The sequence below is a fragment of the Vulpes vulpes genome, chromosome 12 (assembly GCF_048418805.1).
Source record: "Vulpes vulpes isolate BD-2025 chromosome 12, VulVul3, whole genome shotgun sequence".
Classification (NCBI taxonomy): domain Eukaryota; kingdom Metazoa; phylum Chordata; class Mammalia; order Carnivora; family Canidae; genus Vulpes; species Vulpes vulpes.
This window is the reverse complement of record NC_132791.1, coordinates 13,685,021-13,710,879: the sequence shown is the minus strand read 5'-3', so window position 1 is coordinate 13,710,879 and position 25,859 is coordinate 13,685,021. Positions and strand designations below refer to the sequence as shown.

The 25,859-nt window shown below is 47.1% G+C and overlaps 1 protein-coding gene across 20 annotated transcripts in view; it reads right to left on the bottom strand.

The window, feature by feature from the left end:
* Positions 1-25,859, bottom strand: part of ABCA1 (ATP binding cassette subfamily A member 1) — a 128,396-nt gene that overhangs the window by 23,362 nt on the left and 79,175 nt on the right. For 12 of the 20 annotated variants that reach the window (XR_011995470.1, XR_011995471.1, XM_072727812.1 and 9 more), the window contains 20 exons: positions 25,558-25,755; positions 24,577-24,782; positions 23,801-23,977; positions 21,665-21,887; positions 19,709-19,930; positions 19,072-19,276; positions 17,886-17,999; positions 15,896-16,067; positions 14,527-14,658; positions 13,478-13,620; positions 13,117-13,254; positions 12,156-12,376; positions 10,836-10,908; positions 9,671-9,873; positions 8,053-8,101; positions 7,744-7,857; positions 6,329-6,477; positions 4,712-4,836; positions 3,558-3,656; positions 642-831 (listed from right to left, as the gene is read on the bottom strand). Coding sequence is in view for 17 of the 20 variants with exons in the window: in XM_072727812.1 (XP_072583913.1) it covers positions 642-831; positions 3,558-3,656; positions 4,712-4,836; positions 6,329-6,477; positions 7,744-7,857; positions 8,053-8,101; positions 9,671-9,873; positions 10,836-10,908; positions 12,156-12,376; positions 13,117-13,254; positions 13,478-13,620; positions 14,527-14,658; positions 15,896-16,067; positions 17,886-17,999; positions 19,072-19,276; positions 19,709-19,930; positions 21,665-21,887; positions 23,801-23,977; positions 24,577-24,782; positions 25,558-25,755 (3,153 nt within the window). In the remaining 3 variants the exon portion in view is untranslated. Of the gene's footprint in view, positions 1-641; positions 832-3,557; positions 3,657-4,711; positions 4,837-6,328; positions 6,478-7,743; positions 7,858-8,052; positions 8,102-9,670; positions 9,874-10,729; positions 10,809-10,835; positions 10,909-12,155; positions 12,377-13,116; positions 13,255-13,477; positions 13,621-14,526; positions 14,659-15,895; positions 16,068-17,885; positions 18,000-19,071; positions 19,277-19,708; positions 19,931-21,664; positions 21,888-23,800; positions 23,978-24,576; positions 24,783-25,557; positions 25,756-25,859 lie in introns of all 20 variants that reach the window. The other 8 variants (XR_011995469.1, XM_072727804.1, XM_072727810.1 and 5 more) reach the window with 1 other exon arrangement.

The window sequence follows — 25,859 nt, the reverse complement described above, 5'->3', positions numbered from 1 at the left end:
AGTAACCACACATCTTTACGTTCTTACACCCATTTAAAATTGTCCTCACCCTGCAACCTACATGCTGATAAAGCAGCAGAGGTGGGTCACAAGCAAGCCTGTTCCTGAAATTTTTCTCAATCAAAAATTTCAGAACTGTTCCCCAACACTCACAATCTTAGATAATGTCGGAGTTTTAAGACCCACAGAAGTTTTATGGGCCAGCCTCCCTAATTCGGAGGCAAGGAAACAGGCCCGGGGAACTGAGTGGCCTGTCCCACGTCACCAGCTCCTCTGTGGCAGAACCACGGATGACGCCGGGCCTGTCACAGTGTGTTCTGTTGCATCACCTCAGTGGGAGGCCAGACCGTGTCTTCCACTGCGTCTGGCCCACTGAGCAGAGTGTCGTGTTCTGATTTTAACTCAAACAAGTAAGTAAGCTCAGCTCACCTCTCAAAATAGAGAAACAAGCTAAGACCTAGGAACTGTAGACCAAGTCCCTCCCCCTCAGAACTCACATGCTTTTCTCTATGATAAGAATTAAGATCAAGACTGAAAGACAACGCCCTGACATGACAGGTCAGCCATTCCTTCTTCCCAAGCAGAAGCTCCCCAGCCTGCCTTGCACCACTACCTGCTCAGTCACACAGAGAGCGACTCACCTGTGGGGGAGGCAGGCCCCCTGCCCCCAGGGGACACACGGGCAGCATCTTCTTGATTTTGTCACTGCTACACTGGCAGGTGGGTGAGGGGTTCTCCATCGTCCAGTTCCCATTTTGGAAGAGGTCCGTGATGGTCTGGGGAACTGGGGCAGTGGTCCACTCCTCCTCCCCCACGGAGCAGGGCACGTCTCTGCAAAGGGAAGACATCAAGGTAGCATCACTCAAGAAGAGGATCTGGCCTTTCCTGTTGGCTCAGGAGCACAGATCAATTGATAACTAACATGCATCTGTCCCCTCACCGTTTTGTTTGATCTCCACACAGACCCATATACCGGTAACTCATTTTATTCATTTTACAGTTAAGGACAAAGAACACAAAGGGATCCTAAATGCCCATATACCAAACTCTGGTCAACCCAATCCACTGGCATCAGGTCTCTTGCCCTTGTGTTCATTCAACGAATTTTCACTGAGCATCTACTATGTGTCAGACATTGTTCTCCATAGTTGAGAGTCCGGGGTGAACAAGATAAAGTCCCTGCTCTTCATGGAGCCTGCATTCCTCTAGAGGAATATGGCAATTAACAAATGTTAGCCAAAAACAAAGTAAGAGGACAGTGAATTGGGGGAAGAGGCTTCTTCCAAGGCATAAACGATTAGAAAGAAGTCAGGAAAGGGCTTGGGGAGAAATAACACTATAAGTAAAGGAAATAGAGTTACAAAGCCCCAAAAAGAAATGAACTTTCCATGTTTGAGGAACAGCGGGAAGGCAGTGGGCTGGGATGGGATGACATAGGAGGGAGAATGTTGGGAGATGAGGGTGGACAATGGCCAGATGACCCAGGCCTGGGAAGGAGTCTGCATGTTATGTCCAATGTGCTGTAAATCGGTGGGGAGTGGCAAGACTCACTTTATGTTTTAAAATGAGTACAGAATTGGGGTTTGGAGGAGATGTGGGAAGGGTGCTCCGTACATGAAGAGCTAGGTTGTTTGCAAGCATCACAAGACCTTTATGCCTTGAGCTCTGAATCACTGCGAACCACCAACAAGACCCTTGTCCTCTCAGGTCTTATCTTCTCTACCCGTAAAACAAAAGTACAAAATGACATGTTGAAATAAGGCATTTCTAATATCCCATCGAGTTGCAAAATTCTACAAAGCACAGCCACACTCTTTATGTTATTCTCGTATGTACTAAAAATATCAAAAGAACAGATTTGTGGTTTGTGCTCTAGTTCTCTCTAAGGCACCATGACTTGATGGAAAAGTCAACATAAGATATGGGGTTTACACTCTAAAAACTTCACAAAATGACTGGCTGCGACAAAGCTCAATGCCACAATCAATGTCCCAGTCAAACTTCCCTCAGTTCTATTCTTTTTGGTAAAAGTTAGAATGTGAATTCAGTAGAAGTCACCAGAATGGGGCCCCTCTGTCACACCACCCCTAACACACACTCAGTGGGGCTCTGTCCCAACGCTGGGGGTCCTCTGATAGTGGGGACCGGACCTCTTTTGTCTCTGGAGGCTTGCCCTGAGCCCATGTTGGCAGTTATCTAAGTCCAGACTGCCCAGTGGGCATATAATGACTCCACATCATCTCATTCTTCTACCTCGCCTACAAAATTTACAGATTATGTCCAAAGTCAAAAGTCTTCTGACTCCAGAGAGGATGTCTCCATGTCCTTTTTCATCATGGTCATCTTATTCTTTAGGAATGGACATTGGCTGCTAGAGCTTCCACCCATTAAACAGTAAGTACCGGCAGATATTTCGTAAATATCCAATAATAAGAGCTAGCAGGTACATGGTGGCTATCTACCTAAATATCTGCTCTGAAACCTTGCATGCCCGGGTACCAGGCTCACTGGTCTGTCCACTGACAAGGTGAGAACCTTCCCCTTAAAACCTAGAATTCGGGCAGCCCGGGTGGATCAGCGGTTTAGCACCGCCTTCGGCCTAGGGCGTGACCCTGGAGACCCGGGATCAAGTCCCACGTTAGGCTCCCAGCATGGAGCCTGCTTCTCCCTCTGCCTGTGTCTCTGTCTCTCTCTCTCTCTCTCTCTCCCTCATGAATAAGTAAAATTATTTAAAAAATAAATAAATAAATAAATAAATAAATAAATAAATAAATAAATAAAATCTAGAATTCAAGTTATTCCTCCTCCAATCTCCCTATACTTTCCCACACTCTCCGTAATTCCTCAGAGTCTATGGTGTAACTGAGCCAGAACCTCATCCTACCTGAGCCTGAAGTGTCAAATCTGCATAGGCCATGGTTCAGCTCCCTTGGAAACTCACTAGTCTTGATGCACAAAGATCTACACACACACACACACACACACACACACACACACACATGCCATGGCCACTTAGAGACGCATGGGTATTTCACTGCATTTATTCATACTCTGCCTACTTCCTTAAAAAGGATTTTGAAGGAAAATACAAAAATGTGCAACTCCCAAAGAAGAAAATGTCCGTTTTTATATACAATAATACAACATCTTTTCAGGCTGGTAAAGTGAAGAAGCTGATAAGCAAAATTGCAAATTATGTATAATGGTAGCCTATCTCTGCTTTTAGGTACAGGAGCCAGCAGAAGGGAAGAAGGAAAAAGCATTTGATCAGTATAAAGTGCTATTTAAATTAAATACTAATCTCTAAAGCAGTAAATAAATGCCTATAGCGATATACTCTGCAGGATCCTAGAAAACTTTCCTAGTCGGCTACAATTATTCCTAGATGGTCTGGTTAGATTACTGGATCAGCTTTTTAAAAATTAAAAAAAAAAAAATTCAAAGGACAAATGATACTAGTCACAATATGGCATCTATCACAACTGATCAAGGAAATATAGGAGACATCAAACCAGGTGACCAGCATAACGCAAGGCAGCTGTTGAAGTGGCACTCACGGGATTGGATTTCCTTCCATACATCGGGTCCCGAAGCCAGGGTCTCTGGTGAGGGCATTCAAGAGTTCCTGGGTGCTCATGTCCTCAGGAGCGTCGTTACTGTGGGTACATGAGAGGTGGCCAGCTCAGCAATTCATTAAAACCAGGAATTGGGAGGTACAACTGTTTTTCTAAACTGAACACTTCATTAGGCACTTCCTGTGTGCCAAGCTTTCATAACAGAAATGAATAAAATACAAGACCTACCCAAAAGGAGCTGACACTGACTGCATATTTAGGGTCAAGGTAGCAGCCCTCTCAAGTGCAGCTTGTGTAAGTTGTAATGAATGGAGTTGTGTAAACATGTGTGCACATGTATATAAACACACGTATACATTTCTATTTCTTTTTAATTGAAGAAATTCATTAAGGATCAGTTTTCCAAAAGTGCTTTCACAGTTATCCATGAAATATGAACTAAACAGGAAAGGAACATGGGGCTAGAGAAAGAGGAATCGATTCACATATTTATGCATTTTGTTTTGTTTTCATTGTTTGTTTTAAAGCTTCCCTTTCACGTCACTGACGGGCTTCCCCATCTAAAGATCTAAAATACTACAAGACTCAAGAAAGCTTCTGCAGAAGGAAGTAGAGAAATTCCTTTGTCCTTTTGTCTGAAAAGAACTGGAGTGTTAAGAGTAGCTGGCATTTGTGTCTAAAGAGCAAATGCTAGTTAGTATCTGTAGCTGCAATGAACACATGCATTGTCCTGTGCACGCAAACAAGCTGGAGGTGGCTGTGACAGTGCCCTGAAGCCCTGGGATTAAACAACAAAATTAAAACCTAGCTACGAAAAGCCAAATACTATATAGCTTCATCACAGACGTTTTACAAGAGTAGATTATTTACGTAAAATGCAGATGATGGTTCCGATGGCAACAGTACAGGAGGAAAGGAGCTCAAAGTGGGAACAGAGGACTGGTCTATTATCTGAGGTTCAATTTGCTGCTGTTCTCTGCATCCAACATTAGTTTGTGGAGGAGCTTTCAAGGGCTGATCAAGGCCACTCCACTGAGCGATCCCGGGGTCCACCTCCCCTTGGCCCTCAGTAGCACAAACACCCTTGGTCAGCCTGAGCTCTCTTCTCTCCCGGGGCGCAGGAGGCAGACACATACCTGACAAATGTGTACTGTTCGTTGTACATCCAGGGCTGAAGTTCCAGGCTGGGGTACTTGCCAAAGGGGGGCACAATCAGGCTGAACACCAGAGCAATGCAGACAAACACAGCTGGCAGGACGATCTATGACCAGGGCACAGAGGGGAAAGGAAATTACAAACCAAGGGCAAATGTTAGGAAACAAGGCATGGGGCAAGCCCCTACGTGTCCAGCTAGCCTCCCGGACCAGCCAGCAGGCAAACGAGCATTACGGGCCCCAGACAAAGCTCCACCAAGGCACTCATGGAAGCTGGGAAGCAGCAGATGCTGAAAATGAAACCCCTTCCCTCTGGGGCATTTCTGGAGGACAGAGGCCGTGGCCACCTAGCAGAGGCACCAAGCTAAAAACCCTACAGAGTGCACAGGGGGCACATGTCAGGGTGACTCAGAACACGGGGTCCTGCCCCCTTCCCTCTGGAGACCTGAGGAAGACCCCACCAAGGGTCGTGAGCCCAGCTCAGAGAAAGGCTGAGACAACCAGCCCTGCACCAGGAGCCAGAAGACCTGAAGCCTGGCTCCGTCTCTACTACGAGTCTCTACCCATGTGAAGTCACTCCCTCTGTGGCCTCAGTAGTCTCACTTGGAATCTGCAGACCAAGATTAAATGACCCAGTCAGATCCCATGCTCTGAAAGGAACAGCAGCCACTGTCACCAGGTAATGGCCTCAAAAAGCATAATTACCTTAGTCCTTCTTTATGGGAAAATACTAGGTGACAATTACCTCATTTCATTATCGTTACAACCCTAACTAGTAGTAACATTATCAACAATCAACAAACAAGGGAATTGAGCTCAGAGAGACTAAGGAACTTGCCCAAGGTCACATAGCCAATAAGTAGCAGCACCAGAATTCCAAACCAGGTCTGTGTGCTCCAAACTCAGACTCTCTGCATTACCCACTTGGTCTGTGGGGAAGACTCTCTGCAGATGCTTTCTCTGTACTTCTTGATTTTAGAGAGTGGGATCATTTTATCCCTTCTGATCAAGCCACTGAGCATGCAAACACTGACAGGCAGGCAACACTGTAATAATGAGTCTTCTCTGTCCATTTTTTTCTGACCTCTCTGGCTACCTTTTTGTCAATTTGCAGCTAAGCATCAATTTAGAGAAAAATCACGTTTCCAATAAGTTAATATATCAAGTGCATCTGGACGTATCATTTCTCAGCTTATGATAGCTGAATTTGCCAATTTTTCTAAACTCAGTCCTTGTTAGGCTATCCTCTACAATAAAACTCACACACGTGTGCATGCACACACACACACACACACACACACACACACACAGAGCATTCCTAACGACAGGCCCCTTCTAAGCACTTATCATTTCAATCCTCATAACAACCCTATGTCATAGGTACATCATCTTCATTCTAAAGATGAGGACATGGAGGCACAGAGAAGTCACTTGCCCACAGATGCGTGAGTGGCAAGAAGCAGGACTGGGATTGAAATACAGAGAGTCGGGCGGGCTCCAGCCTCCACCTCGTCACCATGACCCTCTCCTGCCTTTGCTGGTCAGGAGCCCGCAGCCCACCCCTGAAGCCAGAGGCACCGGCCCAGAGCAGCACTTCACCTGAGCAAAGAATCCCTTCCGACTCCGTCTGGCAATCAGCAGCCTCTTCCACAGAAGTGCCACAAACTGCTGCTGTGTGAGTTTCCAGCCCTTGACCTGGTAGGAGCCTTTGCCGTCCATTCCGCTGAGCAGGTCTGTTTCTCTGGATTCTGCAAGAAGCCAACACTGAAGGTCACCTACTATCTTAGGCAGTTTAGACATCACCACACTCCTCCTTCCAGCACCCTCAGCAACCATCTTGCACGCTTGTGTTTGAAAGTAACAGTCTCGGGCACCTGGGTGGCTTAGTCAGTTGAGCATCTGCCTCCAGCCTAGGTCATGATCCCAGGGTCCTGGGATCAAGCCCCACATTGGGCTCCCTGCTCAGTGGGGAGTCTGCTTCTCCCTCTGCCCTTCCTCGCTGCTCATGATCTCTCAATTATTCTCTTTTTCTCAAATAAAGTCTTAAAAAAATAAATTAAGTCTCTCAGAAGTAAAGGCTTTCAGGACAAATCAATGTCCAAGGAAATGTTAGGACTGCAGATGTCCAACAGTAGCAGTTTCTGCCTTCCAGCTCTATCTGATGAGTGTGGAAAATGAAGGTGCCTTGAGACAACTGAAGAGAAATGTTCACACATAACTGTCGTATATCAAGTCATTCAGATGAACCAAGTCATCATCAATTTCTTATAGAATATTCTATGAAACAGGCCATGCATTTAGGCTGACATGATTGAGAAAATACAGTGCTGATTTGTCTACCATCTATTATTTTGGTAAAAGGTGGACACATTGAAATGATCCAGGTACTGACAATGTCTGAAATCCGGGAAAACAGGAGGGCCACACGCTCATATAAACTGGAAGAATGGGAGAGCCAAAAAGGTTTCTGTTCCTCAAAGTTGTATAAAAATCCTTGTCTTAATCTAATAATTTCTAACTGAGGTGCTTTAACATCTTACTAATATTTGCTTGACTTCCTGCCTCCCCTTCTCCATCCCAAACGTACAGGGACACACTCATCCAGAATATCTAAGTCTAAGGTACAGTTAACCCTAAAAGCTGACTTCATTCAAAATCATTCATCCATTCAAAGAATATTTACTTAACAATTAAACACCTAATATATGCAAGAAAGTCGGTCTCCACAGAAGAGGTAATAGATGGATTCAGAGGATTGAGGGACCATCCTTTATTATGTGTCTCAAGTGAGAGATCTCAACTCAATGAAGAAAGTGATGAGGATGGGCTCTTTCAGGTTTGATGGTCTGCCTAATGCTGGAAAAGAGAAGGCAGCTTTTCTCATCTTCCCACTTCCCTTTGGACCCTGCAGGCATCTATCATCCTGGGCTCAAGGGCCTCCAAAGGAAACACAGGAGTACCCAAGACAGAAATTCATTTTCAAAGAACGGAACACAGATCTTGGCCGAACAGACCTGGATCTACATCAGAATCATTAGGATCAATGGCATCATCTTCAGTGAATGGGCGAAGACAGCTCTGCTTGTCCCCAAAGGCCCGTCTGTTTCGTCTTGCTGGCAAGGTGCCATCTGAAGGAAAAAGGAAAGAATTCCACATTTTCTTTTACTTGTAACAAAACAAGCCCTTCTCATCTGTCACAAAGGTATACACTAAAAATAAGAATGGGATAAAACAAGTCAAAGGGAAACGCAGAACTCTGGTGAGCTAAGGCGGCCTACAGGGGGGCACTGCCCAGAGGGTGTGCAGCTCCCCCAGAGGGTTACCTGAGGTCTCAGCATCCACCCCACTCTCTTCAGCCACTTTGAGAAATATCTGAAAGACAGGAGTGAGAATATTATAAGCACCACGTTATGAGAGCAACCGTCACCACCATGATTATTACATTACTGAGTGGTTTGTTAGCCCCTAAAGACAAAAAGTAAAAGCTTCATTTATTTGTAACACTTTGCCAGTCACTTGGGAGTGAAGGCATTTTTAACCAGAGAGCATTTCCTCGGTAGTGAGAACTATCAATCCGGACAATCATTTTCAAATTAAAGGTATGACATTAGAACACCACAGAAGTAATTTGTTCTGAACCTACAGGGAGCAGGTTACGTGGCTTCTTCTAGGTCTACGGCTCCAAATCTTTGAGAAGCCTAGCACCGTGATAAGTCATCCAAGACAGAATGATCAAAAGATGAAGGGTTCCTCATTGCTAGAAATATTATGTCAGGGATTCAAACATCGTAAGAGAATGTGAACTAGCCGATGATTTCTAAACCCTGAACTATAGTCCACGGCCTGGAAACTGTGTAATAAAAGCACAGGCATTAAGGCCTTACCTCCAGAAATTCTGATTCAAAGACCCTGATGCTGACTGAGGCTTGGAATTTTTATTGTCAACAATATCCCCAGATGCTTTTTTGGCATGGTCAAGCTTGGGGACCACTGGGCCAGACAACTTTTGTATCCTTCCCAGCCCTCCAGGTCTGTGGTGTTGTGATCTCTAAAGGGAGGTGCTGCTACACAGTAAAGGAAGCGTGGGCTTTTTAGCCCAAACCCTTGATTCTGAATCCTAGCTTGGCATCCCTGAGTGCCCAGTTTTTCATCTTATTATGGGGATTAAGTTACAACTTTGTTTTTTTTTTAAGATTTTATTTAAAGAGACAGAGTGTGCATGAATCAGGGAAGGGGCAGAGGGAAAGAGAAAGAGAGAGAGAGAGAGAGAGAGAGAATCCCAAGCAGACTCTGTGCTGAGCATGGAGCCTGACACAGGGCTCAATGTCACGACCCTGAGATCATGACCTGAGCCAATATCAAGAGTTGGATGCTTAACTGGCTGAGCCACCCAGGAGCCCCCACAATAATTAAAACAAAAAAAAAAACAGCAAAAAACCTCACACACACCCAGTTCAGCACTAGGCACACACAGATTTTCCATTAATGCTGGCTATTTCCTATGTATGGCCATGACACAGCCACATCAGGGAGCAATCCTTTTTTTTTTTAAAGTTTGTTTGTTTGTTTGTTTGTTTGTTTGTTTATTTTAGACAGAGAGAGAGAGAGAGGCAGAGACACAGGCAGAGGGAGAAGCAGGCTCCATGCCGGGAGCCCGACGTGGGACTTGATCCTGGGACTCCAGGATCACGCCCTGGGCCAAAGGCAGGCGCTAAACGGCTAAGCCACCCAGGGATCCCTCAGGGAGCAATCCTAATAGAGCTCTCCTGTTGTCTCCCACAACTGTAAAGGGTTAACTGTGACCAATAATACCCCAATATCAATGATCTAAGGATAAAATGATCAGCTCCATGGTAATCCTATTCCCATGAGGGAAAAGCAGGCTGCCCGTCTAGCCTTGGGACTGGGGGACCTGCTACACCCCGAAGTCATGTAACTTACTTCTTCCAGGGTCGTCTCTGAGATGCCGTAACTAGAGATGCCCAGGTCTGAGAGCCGGTCATCAATCTCATGGAAAAGTTCTACGAAGGCCCCCTCTTTGGCAGCTTCGTAGGGCAGCACGTAAGTCAGCTCATGCCCAATGTCTTCCACCAGCCGGGCCTCAGCCACATGCTTCCTGATGAGGTTGGAGATAGCAGAGACATCTGCAGGGACCAAAGCACAAAGACGGTTCAGCCAGCTCAGAGGCCCCCCACTCAGGACCAGCCATGCCTCACCTTCTCCCTTTGCCTACTCCTCAGAAGCCAGCTGCCCACACAGGATACCTGTCCCAGATACTTGTGTATCTCCGGCCTGAGAGTCCTTGGGAGCAAGGGCTAGGTCTTATTGACCTTTGTATCACCAAAGTCAGGAACACTGTAGGTTCTCAGTATATCGTGGGTGGCTGGGTGGGTGGAAAGAAGGATGGAGGGCGGATGGGCGAGTGAAAGGACGAAAGACTCTGAGGTTGAAAGTCTTGTGTCTATGGCCTAAACTCTAGGATTCTTCAACAGAGAACCTGAGTGGAAGGAAAGTTAAAGGATTCTTCACCCTTCCCTAACCTTCTAAAGGAGGCTCCTGCTATTTATGTCAATAAAAGGTTAATCAAATAGTTCATGGAAGGAGACATCTCCCTGGAAAAAGCCAGTGGTTAGAACTGGGCCTAGATGGACACAGTAAAGGCTTCTGCTCCATATGTGTTACTGGGGACACTGGCGTCCTATATATACCTCCAGAGGAAGACCCAGGAGGCTGCTCTCCATCTCCGGGGCTCTCACTCTCCTTAGCTACTGAGATCCAATCCCTCCCATGGCTGGGTCCTCAGCTCCTCATCCCTGGTCTCCAGCGTCCGGCCAGATCCATTCCCCAGGAGATCCCCCACCCCAATCATGTCAGCCTCTCGGGGACACTGCCCTGCCGGCTCCCAGCCCAAGCCCCAGGCTCCCCAGCAAGCGGTAAGCCAATCTGCCACCAAGCGGCACCCTCTCCCAGCCACCCCCCGGCCCCAGCCCAGCAGCAAACCTTGAGTCAGCGCCACCAGCCTCTGCACCTGTCCTCCTCTGCCTCCACTCTGCCCAGCTGGGGGAAGCTCAGGCACCACCTGAATAAGAAACCCCAGAGTCCTTACCGATGGTCAGCGTGTCACTTTCATGGTCGCTGCCCAGGCCAGCATCAGAACTGCTCTGAGAAACACTGTCCTCCTGATGGCAAAGAAGGAGGTGAGAATGGGTCAGGGACCGAGCAAGGTACAGCCGCCAGCACCTTCGCCAGGGAGGGCTTCCATGAGGCTCTACGGTGTGAGAACTGCAAAGGCTCCTTCTGGGAGCCAACTGTGGGCAGCCATGGCTTCTGAAGCCACTGACACGTGTGTGCCGTGTGGACGGGAGGTCAGCGAGCAGAGCTGTCAACGGGAACGGGGCCGGCCAGGAATGCCGTCACCAGGCACTGGCTGACCTTCCTAGGCATGGGATTTGCCTATTTTTTTTTTTAATTTTTTATTTTCTTTTATTTATTATTTATTTATTTATTTTGTCTGGCTCAGTGCTTCTCAGGCCTTGATTTATCTTGATCCACCAGGGGACCTTGTTAAAATGCAGATTCTGACTTAGTGAGTCTGAATTGGGCCCCCATTTCTGCATTTCTAAAAAGCTCCCAAGTAATCCCAGTGCTGCTGGCCCTCAGACCACACCTTGAGTAGCCAGGCACTGGTTAAAAGGTAAACAAGCAGATGGAAATCGAAGGTTGGGATGTAAATGTTTTAGGTGCCCCTGGTTTCAGCCGATGAATCTTCGGCATGTGCTGTGGAACATAGGAAAACCTACCTGGCTATTGGGCTCTGGTCCCACCTCTGTTATTTACCTGCTGCTCAGTGACCTACAAGTCTCACTTCCCTAATCTGGGATAACAAACACAATACCAGCCTCCCACTATAGCCCTGCACTTTGAAATGATGAAAGTCAAAAAAAAAAAAAAAAGTTTATAAATGATAACAATGCTAAGAAAAATTAACTATTACTGCTTATTTTCTTTTATGCCCAGAATCGGCTAGAGTTGAATGCCTGGCATGAAATCAGTGCTCAATGAATATTTGTTGTTTTATAGTTTAAAAGTTAAGATCAATGAGATTTAAAGATAACGAGCAGGAGTTGGCAGGGCATTTTGCAGCTATGGCTCCTCACTGCTGGCAAGTCTTTTTTCTTTGTTATTATAAAGTCCTCTAAGGACCTTCTCTATCCACTGTGCCTCCCCAGGACAAAGGAAGTGGGATTCAACTAAACTTGCACTGCGGGAACAAAAGTGTCCTGAGCTTTCCACATAGGAAGTGTGATGGGATTCCCAAGGGACCATAGTGCAGGGAGAGTGGGGTGGAGGTGGACAAGCCACTCACAGCCACCAAGTCCTGACTCCCTGGACCCAGCACCAGCCCAGCACTGAAAGTACAGCTCACCTTTTTCAGATATGACACAGTGCTACTGCTGTTTCTGCAGGAACTGAGGGAGGATTCCACATCCTTCTTGACCAGGGTCAGATAGTAGCCTGTTCCCAGCTGGTTCTTCAGAAACAGGGAGGAGCCCACGCAGCACAGCTTCCCATGGGAGATGATGGCAATCCTGTCCCCCAGGATGTCTGCTTCATCCATGTGGTGTGTGGAGAGAATAATGGTGCGACCTGCCAGGCACAAACGCAAGGACACGGGACAAGTGAGGCCTACTGATTCTCATTGATTGAAGCAGCTGGAACTACCAAGCTGTAGAACCAAGGCAGAAAACCCTGGAAGCCTGTGTGGGAACGCTATCCTCACAGAAATCAGAACGGGAACATTTACTTGGGAATTTGCTACATGCCAGGCAGTGTGCTAGGTGGTCTGCAAGCATTCTCACTTGACTTAACTTTCTATGAGGCAGGCACTACTGTTATAAGGAAAGGAACTGAGATAAGTTAAATGACTTTTCCAAGGTCTCGGGGCCAGCTGGAACTGGCTCTGAAGTCCATGCCCCTCATTTGCTCAACTACTCTTTCAACAAACACATATAGTGTCCCATGTTGGGAGAGAGATGAACAAAGACACAAGCCTCTGCTCTCAGCAGTTGGTCTAGAGCGGAACACAGTTACAATAGAGATGTCCAAGTTCTGTGCTAGAGGCAGCTCTGGGGACCATGCCCCTTCTCCCCATTTCTCTTCTTGCCCACCCCTAGATAATGAGGCATGCTGTTAAGTGTCTTGTAAAGCAGGCCTTCCTTCCACATCTGCACCACGGGTGAGCACAGAGCTTTAAGAAAAGGAGTCCCACATTTTCCTTGAGAAGCAATTCTGCTGCTGTCAAGAACAGCCGTGAGCCACCGCCACAGCCATACTTCTCAAGAGCCTCTCCATCCCTCCCTCCCTCGAAGTAAGCACACATCAGCCACCTTGTCGATATTTGAGCAGTAGCTCCCATATTCCCCTACGGGAGTAAGGGTCCACACCGGCTGTGGGCTCATCCAGAATGACAACCTTGGATCCCCCAACAAAGGCCAAAGCCACAGACAGCTTTCTCTTCATTCCACCTGTGAGGGAGAGAGAGTGAGAAAGATGTTCCAGGACCGGCCCCAGAGAGCAAAGGCAGAGGCATTGAGAGACAAATTGAGGCACCCCCCTGGGGACAAGCTAGGGACACGTTTCTGACCTACCCACTCACCCCCACACTGGAACACTGGACCAGCTATTGTTTCTCCCGTGTGTGGGGCAGGGGGGTTGCGGGGGAGTGTTGAGGGAAGAAGGGGAACTCACCTGACAGCTGACTTGTTTTGCTTTTCAGTTTACTGGGTGGCAAACCAACATCCAAGGCCATTTGCTCCATCTCTGCTTTCACGTGCTTCTCTGAGAGCCCCTTTAGACGTGCATAGAACCAGATGTGTTCTTCCACAGTCAGCCTGGGGACAGAAGGGCAGGTCAACTCTGCACCCCATGGATCGCATCAGAACACAGTGCTTCCTGACCCAGAAGAGAAGAAAATAGGCACGTGTCCACTGCCCCCCCTTCCTGATCTCTTCTAACTTTATTAACTTCTGAAAAATAAGAGGAAGAATCAAGATAGAACAACATTAAGCAACCACCTGAGCTGCTCAAGAAGTCAAAGCTGAAATGTGACAGGTCCCTTCCAGCCCCTTCCCAACAGGCCCGGCCACCATACGTCAGGCAGTTGCAACTTTAAATCTCAGGTCCTCAGAGGGCTCACCCCGCAGCCCCATTGACCAAGAAGCTGGCTCGGCATTCACCTGGAGCAGCCCCCTCCAGGACCTCAGAGGTGCGAGCAGGGAGGTCCCTGTGGAGGACAAGAGCCTGGGCTGCTCGCTTTAGGTAAGAGGAAATGGGAGCCCAGAAGGGGAGAAGTCCTTGCCCAAGGTCACAGAGCTCAGGTCTTTCTCTGCTCCACCACGAGGGCTCCCTGGGGACCTGAGCTGCTGACAGGCCAACCTGAATGGAAGCAGGAAATGCCGGGCCATGGAGACAAGGGCCCCGAGGCACCGCCAGGTCTGGGCATCAGGGAGGAGTGTGGTGGGAGAGGGGACGGGCTCACCAGCCCTCTACAATGTCAGGAATGGAGAGCACTATCTCCCAAGCCCTCATCCACCAGCTGGACTGACGTGACACCTCTCGCCCAATAATCACCTCTTACTTTCCCTAAAATGGAAAGGCAACCAGGTCTCACTGTGCAGGGAGGGGAGGCCCGCCACCCCTGCAGAAGGTAAAACCCTTGAGTCCCCCGGCCCCCACCCGTGATTCAGGACACACACATCCAGAGAGGGTCTGCTTCTCAAAGCACTGCTCGTACTCACATGTCAAACAGCACATTATGCTGGGGGCAGACTCCCAGGTTCTGTCGGATGGTGTTCATCTCAAAGCGAATGTCCTTCCCCAGGATGTAGGCAGTGCCCGAGGTGGGAGGGAACAACCCAGTCAGGATTGACCTGAGGACAGAAGTTTTGAGGTACAAGAGTCAGTGTTATCCCCCCTCCCCTGGAAATGCCCCATGCCGGGCTGCAGAGCCAGGGCAGCTACATCACAGGCACCAGCCACCCCCTCATCCCCATTCCTTCCTAACAAACCCGAACTGACCTCCCTACAAAGCAAAGAAGTCTCTGCTTTAGTGGATAACTGGGAGTGGGCCTATGTGCTGGAAATGGCAATATCAAGACAAGCACTTTTAAATGATTCCAATTTACAACGGGAAGTACACTTTGAAGTGTACATTTTCTAAGTCTAAAATCATGTCCGTGAAAAATGGACAAACCAGAAAAAGTTATTCAAAGATAAAAATAATTTTCATGTTAGGCAGTAGGATTTTTTGTGTGACTTTAAAAAATTATTTTGCAATGTTCACGTGTTGATTTTGCATTAACAAATAAAAAAAGAGGAAAGAAAAGAAAAAATAGGAAAAGGTCATCATCCCCAAAGATCTACCCTTAGCAATGGTTGAGACACACTGGAAGTCACGGAGGCTGATGCTTATGGCTGGTGCTTATGGCTCATGCTCCCTTGTGACGCTGCCCACTTTAAGGTCTTTATAGGTCCCTGTAAGTCCCAGAAAGGGCAGTCATATGGCCAGCTGTTGCTCACACCTCCTTAGTGACAGAGCGCCTGGAAATCATCACTTCCCTCCAACATATCAAATCTTTCCACACTCTTGCTTCATAGTTCTAACCAAACCAGCTCAAAAGGAGATCCTTGTGGGGCACCTGAGTAGCTCAGTTGGTTAAGCATCTGCCCTCGGCTCACGTCATGATCCCAGGGTCCTGGGATCGAGCCCCGAGTCAGGCTCCCCACTCAGTGGGGACCCATCTTTCCCTCTCCTTCTGCAACTCCCTCTGCTTGTGCGCTCTAATAAACAAATAAAATCTTTAAAAAGGAAAAAAAAAAAAAAAAGGAGACCATTTCTCAGAGCTGTCACAGCCTCAGGGTTCCAGGAATAGTGCAGAATTCTGAGAAACTAAATGGGAAAGGTCATCAAGAGGGTTCTCCGTATGCTTCAGGCCAAGGAGAGATCTAGCCAAAACCAGCAGTGGGAAAGGACTCCTGTGAGAGATGATATCTTACATCCGTCAATTCCTCATGTGCTCTGCCCTTGCCCGGGAGACCAGTACTGCTTTCTAACTGCACTACAGAACCTTCCTGCAGCGGATTCTGACAGCCGCACCCTCTTCTTACATGGTGGTGGTCTTTCCAGCTCCATTGTGGCCCAGGAAGGAGGTAATCTGGCCCTCATAGAAATTCAAGGCCAGGCCATCCACAGCCACCTTCATGCCATCCCGGTAAACCTTCATCAGGTTCTGAATGGACACGCCCAGCTTCAGGTGTGTGGGTTCCTCCTCCATGCAGACTAGCAGAAGACAGAAGACAGAGGATGGGAATGAACTCACGGCAAATACCGACAAGGGGAGCATGAAGGCATGGAGCTGTGCCTGTCCCTTCACAACTGTCCTCTCCCCATGGATACTTCTGGTTTCTCAGGCAAACATTTATTCAGGGCCTAGTCGGGCAGTAATGTTGGTGATGGGAATTCACTGATAAAGGAATATTCACAGTCTATTGGGGGAAAAAAGACTTGACAAGCAATTAAAATACAGGAGGTGAAAAGCTGTTTAAAAAATACTTTTAAACATGTCTTGAAACTGTGGAATATCCAGCCCATGGAACACGACTCAGCAATGAAAAGGAACGCACTGTTGATGGACATCACAACTCGGATGGATCTCAAGGGGAATTTTGCTGAGTGGCAAAAAGCCGACCTCAAAATGTTACACATACTATATGGTCTCATTTAGATCACATTCTGGAAATAAGATGTGGAGAGCAGAGTAGTGGTTGGTAGGTGTCGGGGATTGGGGAGGAACGGCGGTAGAATGAGGGCAGAATGAGGGCATTTGTGTGGATGGAACAGTTCTTCATCTTGACAGAGCTAGTGATTATGTGACTCTCCATGTGACAAAGGGCACGGACCTAAATACACACACGAATGAGTACGTGTAAAACTGGTACAATCCGAAGATCTACACGTTGTAGCAATGTCAACGTCACAGTTCTGATATCATGCTGGAGTTACGCAAGGTGTTATCTTTGGGGGAAACTGAATGAAAGGCAACAAGGGAAACCCCTCGATACTATTTTTTGTGACTCCCATGAGTCTATAACAATTTTAAACAGAACGACCTTTTGTTTGTTTTTCAACACCACACAATCTTAGAATAGGAACTGACTTGGGAATCTGGAAGGACTAAGGCAGGTGGGGGAGGGGGGGATAGAACTAGATCCTGAGGGAGGAGGAGGAAGGCAGGCAAGTCAGAGAAAAGGTTCTCCCGCGAGAGGACACAGTACGTACAAAGGCAGGGTTCTGGCGCCTGTGAGAATTCTAGGAGCCTGAGACACAGAACCTTGGTAGAAAGAGGAGACTGGGCAAGAAGAGCAGCAACAGCAGGAGGAGAGGCTGAGACGGGGGGAAGGGCCAGTGGTAAGTCATCCAGTATGCCAGCTCAGGAACACCAGACTTTTCCACTGGCAACTAGAGGGGAAGGCACAGAAGAGCTCAGCAGAAAAGGGACTCGTTACTATTCGGAAGCCACACTGAACAGAGACAGTTTGTCTCCAAGACCTTGAACAAACAGCCCAGGAGGCAGAGCCTTTGCTCAACTATGGGTACCTCCACCTCCAGTCTGGAGCCAGGAGGGGATGAGGGCTCTGAGTAATGAAGGAGGAGAATACCCAAAGCACAGGCTGAGCCCTGGCAGCCACTTGGGGTCAGTCTACACGGGCTCACATAGCTATCACTCTGATGAAGCAGACAGCGACGTTATGGTGCTACAATCCCTGTTGTCCTGAACTCCTCTTCCTAGCTGTTAGCTTATCACGAAGAGTGTGTGGTGGGGGCGGGTATAAAGTACAGATATCAAGGGCCTCTTTCCTAGAAGCCAAGAAAACAAAGGCAATGTCCCTAAGAGCCCCAGAGAGTGAGCCCCTAATAGGTCAACAACAGCACTGGACACGAACAGCATGGGGGAATCTGGAAAGATGCACTGTATGGGATTCCTTGGCTCCTAGAGTGGTTTTAGACTGTCTCAAGGGCAAAAGCCATCCTTTGTCCCGAAAGTCAGTGGGGGCAACAGCACTGAGCCTAAGTGGAGGGCAGGTCAGCAGCACTTACTTTCCGATACTCCCTTCTGGCTGGAACCAGGGTGGCTTTTCTCATCACTTTCCTCACCGAACCAGTAGGATTTGGTGCAAGGAAAATACCAGGGTCTGGGGATTCCATACTGGCCTGCAAGCAAAAATAAAAACCAGGATGTAAGCCAAGCTCAGCAACATCCCAGCATTCCCAAGGTATCCCAGCCAGAACTACTCCCTCTTTGACACAGCCTCTGGAGACGGAGCACCCTGGAATGGAGGTGGGGGCACTGGGAGCACCCACCTGCCAAGACCTACTATGTATAACGTACATTCTATACCTCTCTGAAGCCTTCAGACAACCCCACGAGGCAGGTTACCAGCCCCATTTTACAGATGAGGAAACTGAGGGGTAAGTAGCTTACAGAGGTCACTTGGCCAGTTAAATGAAGGACTCAGAATCTGAACCCAGATCCGTAGGATACAAAATTGCATATTCAATGCAGGAAGCTCAAGGAGAGGCAATAAACATTCCGCATACACTCCCTTAGAGGAAAACCAGGGAAACCAGAAAAAATTAAACCTCACTCTCTTAGAATTTGATCTATACTATAAAAACGTATCCAAGGCAGGTCTTGGTCAAGGAGATCTATCAAGGGAGGTATTAAAATGAATTTTTATGAATGTTAATTTGATTAAATCACAAGTAAGGGGCTTAGAGCCAACATATCTTACTAGCCACAGGCTGTACTCAGGAAACAGAACCTCTGCTGGTGGTTAATTCTGGGAATACAGAATTAAGAGAACTGGGCCAGCACTGGAAGGAAGACCCGCCTGGACTAGCAGACCCAGTGTGACCCAGCTGGGTTCACCTCCAAGCACCAACACTTAGCAGCTGTGTGTGTCCCCAGGCGAGTTACTCCTTTGAGTCCTAGTTCTCTCATTTGCAAAAGGTGCCTGTAAGAGCAAGTCCCAAAGTATACATGACACTTTGCGTAGCGCCTGGCACGCAGTGCTCGAGAAATGAGAGCTACAGCAGTGGTAAGAGTTGTACTTTTAGCATGCTCCTCCTTGGATCGTTTGCTTGCCATGGGTCTAAGATCCTTACCACTTTCCAGGGAGCCCCCAGGCCCTGCAGAAATTCCAACACAGACAGGGGAGAGCTCTGCAGCTACAAATCACATTTCCATAGCCGATGGCTAAAGCAGTGTGGAAGCTCCACGTACCTGGAAAGACAGCCTCGATGTACCACGTCATCACTCCATAGAGAAAGGTGTCGAACAGCATCATGGAGACTGACGTGGTGAGGTTGAAGCCATCTTCCTCCATGGGGCTCTCAAACAGGTTGTCCCACTGCACCCCAATGCCCTGCTCCTCAAAAAGGGCAAAGTACTCACAGCCAAACCCAAAGGCCACAGGAGATAGCAGGCTCTGTGAGAAAGAGGCAAGAGTCACTTATCCATCTCCTTGTCTCTCATTTTCTAGCACTTCTAATATAAATTCCACCTAGAGAAATTTGAATTTGCAAAATGGATCAATTACAAGATATGGAACTATTCACCTACAGATCCCTTGAGGGGAGTGGGCTCACTAGCAGCATACCAAAGGATTCTATTTATAACCCTTCATTCTGCACACACATTTCAGAAATGCATGCATGACAGAGCGTAAAACTTTTAGAATTTTATGCTTCCAAAGATGCCCCAAAGGCTCAGTAATCCTGCACCCACCCACCTACACACACACACACACACACACACACACACACACTCTCATCTTCGGTTCTTAGCTTGGACTGCAAAGGGGAGGTGAAGCCCCAGGGGCTGCTGGGCGCACAGCTACTACCCAAGGGTGCTCGCTCACCACAAAGAGCTTGAGTGTGAAGCCCACGTAGTCTTGCCACGCCACGCACAGCACGTAGGGCAGGTATAGGATGAAGTAGATGATGCCCCCACAGGCTGCCGCCAGGTTGGCCCTGGAGAAGAGTGTGCTGATGAGGAAGCACTGCAGGATGGTCACCACGGCAAACACAGACAGGAAGACAAACACCACGCTGGGGTCGCTGTAGGGCAGCAGGTTTCCTAACTGGGAAGGAAGAGACCTATTAAAAGTGCTGCCTCAAAATAATTAATTATTAATTAATTAAAATCAAATTAAATTAAAAAGTGCTGCCTCAACAAGCAAGCCCATCCTTGCATGATCTATGGGAAGAAGGGTTTATTCATACTCATCTGAAAGCCAATAGAGAGGAGCAGCGCTGCTCATCATTCTGATCAGGACGCCTAAGTAAGGAGAATAACTAAGCCAGGACCACACAGCAAAATAAGAATGGAGGCAGGAATAGAAGAGTCCAGGGCTGAGATTCATCAAGGTTCATCTCAATGGACAATTTTGTTCTTTGGTTCTCCAAGAAATACAATTACCTGACGTCTCCTTTTATAAGGACCAGGGCTCTGGGCACCAAGAAAGGGTTGTGGGGACAGCATTCTATGTGACTTCTCCTCTACCCCTAAAGCCATGGAAAATGGCCGGGAAATCTTATCCTCCACCTTGATAACCTGCCACGGATTCTGTATTCCCACAATCATCCAAATGCTGTGGACCTTTCAAGTCTCTCTCTAGCCAGTTTATCTGGGTGTACCTAAGCAGGACCAACCAGCATGTGGTCCTGGATCAGCTCTCAGCCACCAGCCATAGGACCACCACCCCTGCCACAGGCCTCCACACTTGCAATCAGATATCAGAGCATGAGCAAGGGTTGTTTTTAGCAAGAACCGCTCTGTCATAATGCTGGGTGACCTCGGTGAAGTCCTTAACCTTCCTTGGCCTCATTTCCTTCTATGTTAAATGGGTTAGTGAGGCTATAATCAGAGAGCACAGGTGGATGTGCTCTAAACAGTGCCTGGCAATCAGTTAGGGCTCATTAGTATTAACAGTAGCTAGTATTAACCTAAATATTAGTTCTTCACCCTTTGCACTCCCCTCTCTTTGAAAAAACATTTATTTTTACATGATACATCCTTAAAACAAATCATTATAAGGAAAGAAGATTAGCATATAAACCTATTAATACATGGGGTGGCACAGAACAGCAGTGCCCAGAGTCCCCTTGTTGTCTGGCTGCACACAGCCTCTAGGTATCAACTCCTCTGGTTTTGTCTCAGCCACAGAAAGCTGCCTGGCCCTGGGGTTCAGGATTATAATGATTGGGTGAGGGGCCCCGGGGTCTCAGGTATCAGGGAGGGAGGCTTTGGGTCTGGATATCTCAGCTCAGTGAAGGACCTTTCTGGAAAGCTGTATATGATCCCGAGAGCCCATGGGCTTAGTCCCGCACTGCCGCTCACAATACCTTCCCCTGCTCAATACTGCAAATTGCCCGCCCCTTCCATAGATCTTGATAATAAATACCCATGCGCCAAACTCTCTCAGCCTCTGCTTCCAGAAAAACCCAACTTGCAACCATATGTATCCCTCTGATTATGGTTTTTAGAAATTCTGGCAGTATCACCAGCCAGTACATCTAAGGAAATGAACAGCTCTCAGATGCTGCCACAGACCACTGCCAAGCAGATGTCATGGCATAGGTAAGTGTGTGCCTACCTGGGAAGCAAGAGCCCTGGGTTCTAGTCCTGCTCAGCCGCTAACCAGCTGGGCTGACCCTGGGCAAGTCACTCTCACCTTGCCCAAATACTGAATGAGGAAACTGCAGATGACGCATCTGACCTCTTGCCTCCCAATAATCTTTGCTTCTCTCCCCACAGCCTGCGGGGGCTTGTTTAGGAGTTCCCTGGCAGCCGGGAACCAGTGTGGCAGCCTTACTTTCAAGATGACCACCAGCAGGCCGGCGCTCACGAGCAGCGGGATGAGGCTACTGATGAACCAGCTGAACCAGAGGATACCGCTGTCCAAACCCATGATGCGCATGGTCTCCTTCAGCCGTGCCTCCTTCTCGTACACGATGCCCTTGATGATCACAGCCACGGAGTAGATCCAGGCTAGCGTCATGAACAGAGGCATGGACCGGCTCATCACCCGCAGGAAGCTGGAGGCCCCAGAGAAGGGTGGGGGAGAATGAGGGGGAGTGAGAATCAGGCTCAGAGGCCAGTGCCCCCCGGACCCGCATGCCAGCAGAAGCCCCGAGACCGAGACTGAGTGAACAAGGAGCAGGCTCTCCAAGCTCCAAAACATACAGGTCATCACATGCTTCATGAGGAGCACAATGTGGTGGTGACCGTTAGACCTACCAGGTGCTGCCAAGCACCATTACTCTGGGACTTGCTTAAATCACTAGATAACTACGTAACTTTTAAAGCACTAAAACAAAGAAACAAAAAAACCAACTCCTTCTCTCTCAAGAGTTCAACACCTTCAACGGTCATCTCACTACTGACTTGCACTTTTATCACAGATAATGCAAAAAAAAGACTCCAGGCAACTCTTATAATAATTCAGATTCCAAACCAGAATAGGAAATGGAGCGCCGTGAAGTAAAAGGGACACAGAATTTGGATGTTGGAATGCCAGGCCCAAGTCCCAGCTTTACTACTTATGCACTTCCCAGCAATGTGACAACAGGTAAAGGCCCTTAATGCCACTAAGCTCCCATCCTGTCCTGCTCTTAAGACATCCTTTCTAGAGTAAATCTGGGCTGAGTGGGTAGTGGGGGGGAGGTGGGTTTCTTTTGGAAAACTCTGGCTAATTTTTCTGAAGATAAAAAACAAGATAATTCCAAGGGTGACTTGGAAGAGCTAGAGTGAGCCAAGCAAGGAAACAGTTGCTCAGTGCAAAGCAGAGGGCAAATGTTTAGAAGAGGAGCTCTGCTCCTTCTGTACTCTGATCTCTACACATATATATCACAACAGAGAATAAGAGAATTTCCAGAACTTGGAAGAGACGTTACATATCTCAGATGCTTGTAATAACTACACCTTGGCCCATGCTCTCCTACAAGAAATCATTAGAGGGGGTGCTGAGGTGGCTCAGTGGGTTCAGTGTCCAACTCTTGGTTTTGGCTCAGGTCATGATCTCGGGGTCATGAGAAGGGGCTCCCACACCAGTGTAGAGCCTGCTTAAGATTCTCTCTCTCCCTCTGACCCTCCCTCAAACCCCTGCCCTGCTCCTCTCTCTCTTTTTTTCTCTCTCTCTAAAAAACTAAAAAGAAATCATTAGATCCAAAGGCACAGTTCCCACAAGATCTTGGCAGCTTAGTAACTAAGCACAGAAAGATTATCTAAGGTCTAAGATAAAAAGGCCTTGTTCAGTTTTATTTGGATTGCTTCAAAATGTGGTTTACCACTTATAAAAAGTAAGCAGATGAACTGACATGGAGTCAGCTTTTATAGGTATAGATCAATGTTTCTGTGTTTGAGGGATCTATGTATGTGTGTATGCGCTTGCAGGTGTTTGTCACGCCACATTTTGAATTTGCAGATTGAGGGCACCTGGGTGGCTCAGCGGTTGAGTGTGTGCCTTTGGCTCAGGTCCTCATCCCAGGTCCTGGGATCGAGTCCCACATCGGGCTCCCCACAGGGAGCCTACTTCTCCCTCTGCCTGTGTCTCTGCCTCTCTCTGTGTGTCTCTCATGGATAAATAAATAAAATCTTTAAAAAAAAAAATTGCAGATTGAGCAAACTTTGACCAAAAGGGTAGGGTATGTAAACAATATAAATGCTGGTAACCACAGATGAAAAAAGAGGGAGGATTACCAGGATGTGCACATGTATGTCAGTGATGTGGCTGGAACTACCTACATATGGCATCTTATTTCCTAAAGTCATTCACTGAATTTCAAAAAAGACTTTTTTTTTTTGTGACAACACATATGAAATCATTAAAATCAAAGCATCCTACCTCCTTTGGGTATATGCACATGCATATGTGTGCGTGTAGGTAGGTACTCTCTCTAAGGACAGTGTTAACCGGTTACATGAAGATGGTGGCTTGGTGGTAACTTACATGTCATCGACGTAACAGGGGTAAGGCATCTGTTGCACATAGACGCCAGTTTTCCTCTCGGTGCCCGTCAGCACCCTGATGATCGCCTGCTCCACCACATCTTGCAAGTAGGCAAAGCCCCCCCAGACGTACCGCATATCCTCAAAGGGGTCAGCCCGAGGACCCGGGTCCCAATACCTAAAACCACATCACAGGTGATCAAATATTCCTTAGAACCGTACATTTAAAAGAGCCAATCACCCACAATCCATCATCGTTACCGAGTCACTGTTCTCATCTTACATATTTGTGTCTTTCTTTCTGCTCTCAGTCCTGTGCATATATTGAAACTGATACAATCAGAGTGAGCATACCACCACCAGAAGGTTGGTTTAGTTTTAAACTCTTCCTTGGCTACCTAACATTGCATCAAGTGGACATGCCAAAATCTGCTTAATCATTCCCTTTTACATTGGTTGTTCACTGCTTTTTATAAAAAATGGATAATGCTAGCACAGGAATCCTAAAGCCATTTCTTCTTTTTTTCCTGTTGATTTAATGCTGTGGGATTAATTCTCTTGAGCGAAAATGCTGAATCAAAAGATGATTTTTTTAGGACCTTTGAAAAAACTGTCTCTGGCAATGGGATGTACCACTTTCACCAAAATCATGCCACCAGTTGGAGTTATTTTTTGGTGACATTTCTACCAAATTAGTACTTAAAACAAAGTGCCTCTAGTCATATCAGCTGCTCTTGACTTCCCCCAAACTGGCTGGTGTGGTGGGCTTGAACTCACCCATCCTTGATTTTATTTGTCCTCTCCACATTGTCAATGTCCATTCGGATCTTGTACTTGACGTGACGGGGCAGCTCAATACTGCCAGGAGTGATCCCGGTGAACACGATACCAGCCCAGAACTTCCTCTCATCCAGCAACTCCATAGACTTGTTGATAAGCCGGACTTCTGTTGCTACAGGTTCCAGCTTGTTCAGGTTGACACACTGATGGAAAAACGGCCTTCATGAGAAACTCCAGCCGCCAGGAAAACAAGCAGTGCCCAAGGCAGACTCTGTCCCAAGAGGGACGTGCTAACTGCATGACATTTTTGTCCTCACTCTCTCATCCTCTCCAAAGTCATTTTCCAAGATTCGATTGAGAATGGACCCTTTTGTTTTTTAACAGCAATTTAAGAGAAATGCTAGAAGTATTTAGAGATAAGTTATTTATATTGATTTCTGCGGAGGGAAAGAGGTTGAAACAATTGATCAGACCTCATTTTCCTCTGTTTTTCTGGCAATTTTGAATCATAAAGAACCAAATAAGCATAACCAAAAAAAGAACAAAACAAAAACACAAACACACCCAGGCCCTTATCTGTCCCTATTAAGTCACATAATTTTTAAGAAGAGATTTTTAAAATATAATGTATCCTATTAGTTCTTAGAGAAATTTCATAAATAATGCCTTTTAAGGGCATGCTTTCTTGCCATTAGGTATTGAGCTGTGAAACCTTGGGAAAACCTAGGAGACCATGGACAGAAACACTTTTGAGTCAGAAAGAATAAAGCTAGAGTTAGGTCTATTTATCCATTCAGTCAGTCATTCAACTAACATTTATGAGTGCCTTCAGTACACCAAGCCCTATATTAGGTTTGGGGAATCTGGAAATAAAACTAGACAGTATTTCTAAACTTTCCTCCAATCCACACCTTATTGTACCATCTCAGAGAAAGAAGCCAAAGACTTTTCAAAATGATCCACAGAACAGATCCTCACCTCCATGAATCGAGAGATGGTCTGAATTGCCTGGTCGGTCTCATTGAAGGCTTCTCTCCAGGTGTACACAGAGCCATTAGCAGACTGGACATCCTCTGGGTGCTTGGCCAGAAATGCCAGGATATCTTTGGCAGTCCAGTCTAAGCCATCTAATCGCTGTTCCCAAAAGTGGTCATTGCTTCTGCTGTCCAACAGTGTCTGGCATTCCAATGAGAAAGTACAATCAATAAACACCAACTAAGCCTAGATACTAACACTTACATGATTTACAAAACCTAACCTTTTTACAGATATCATCTCTT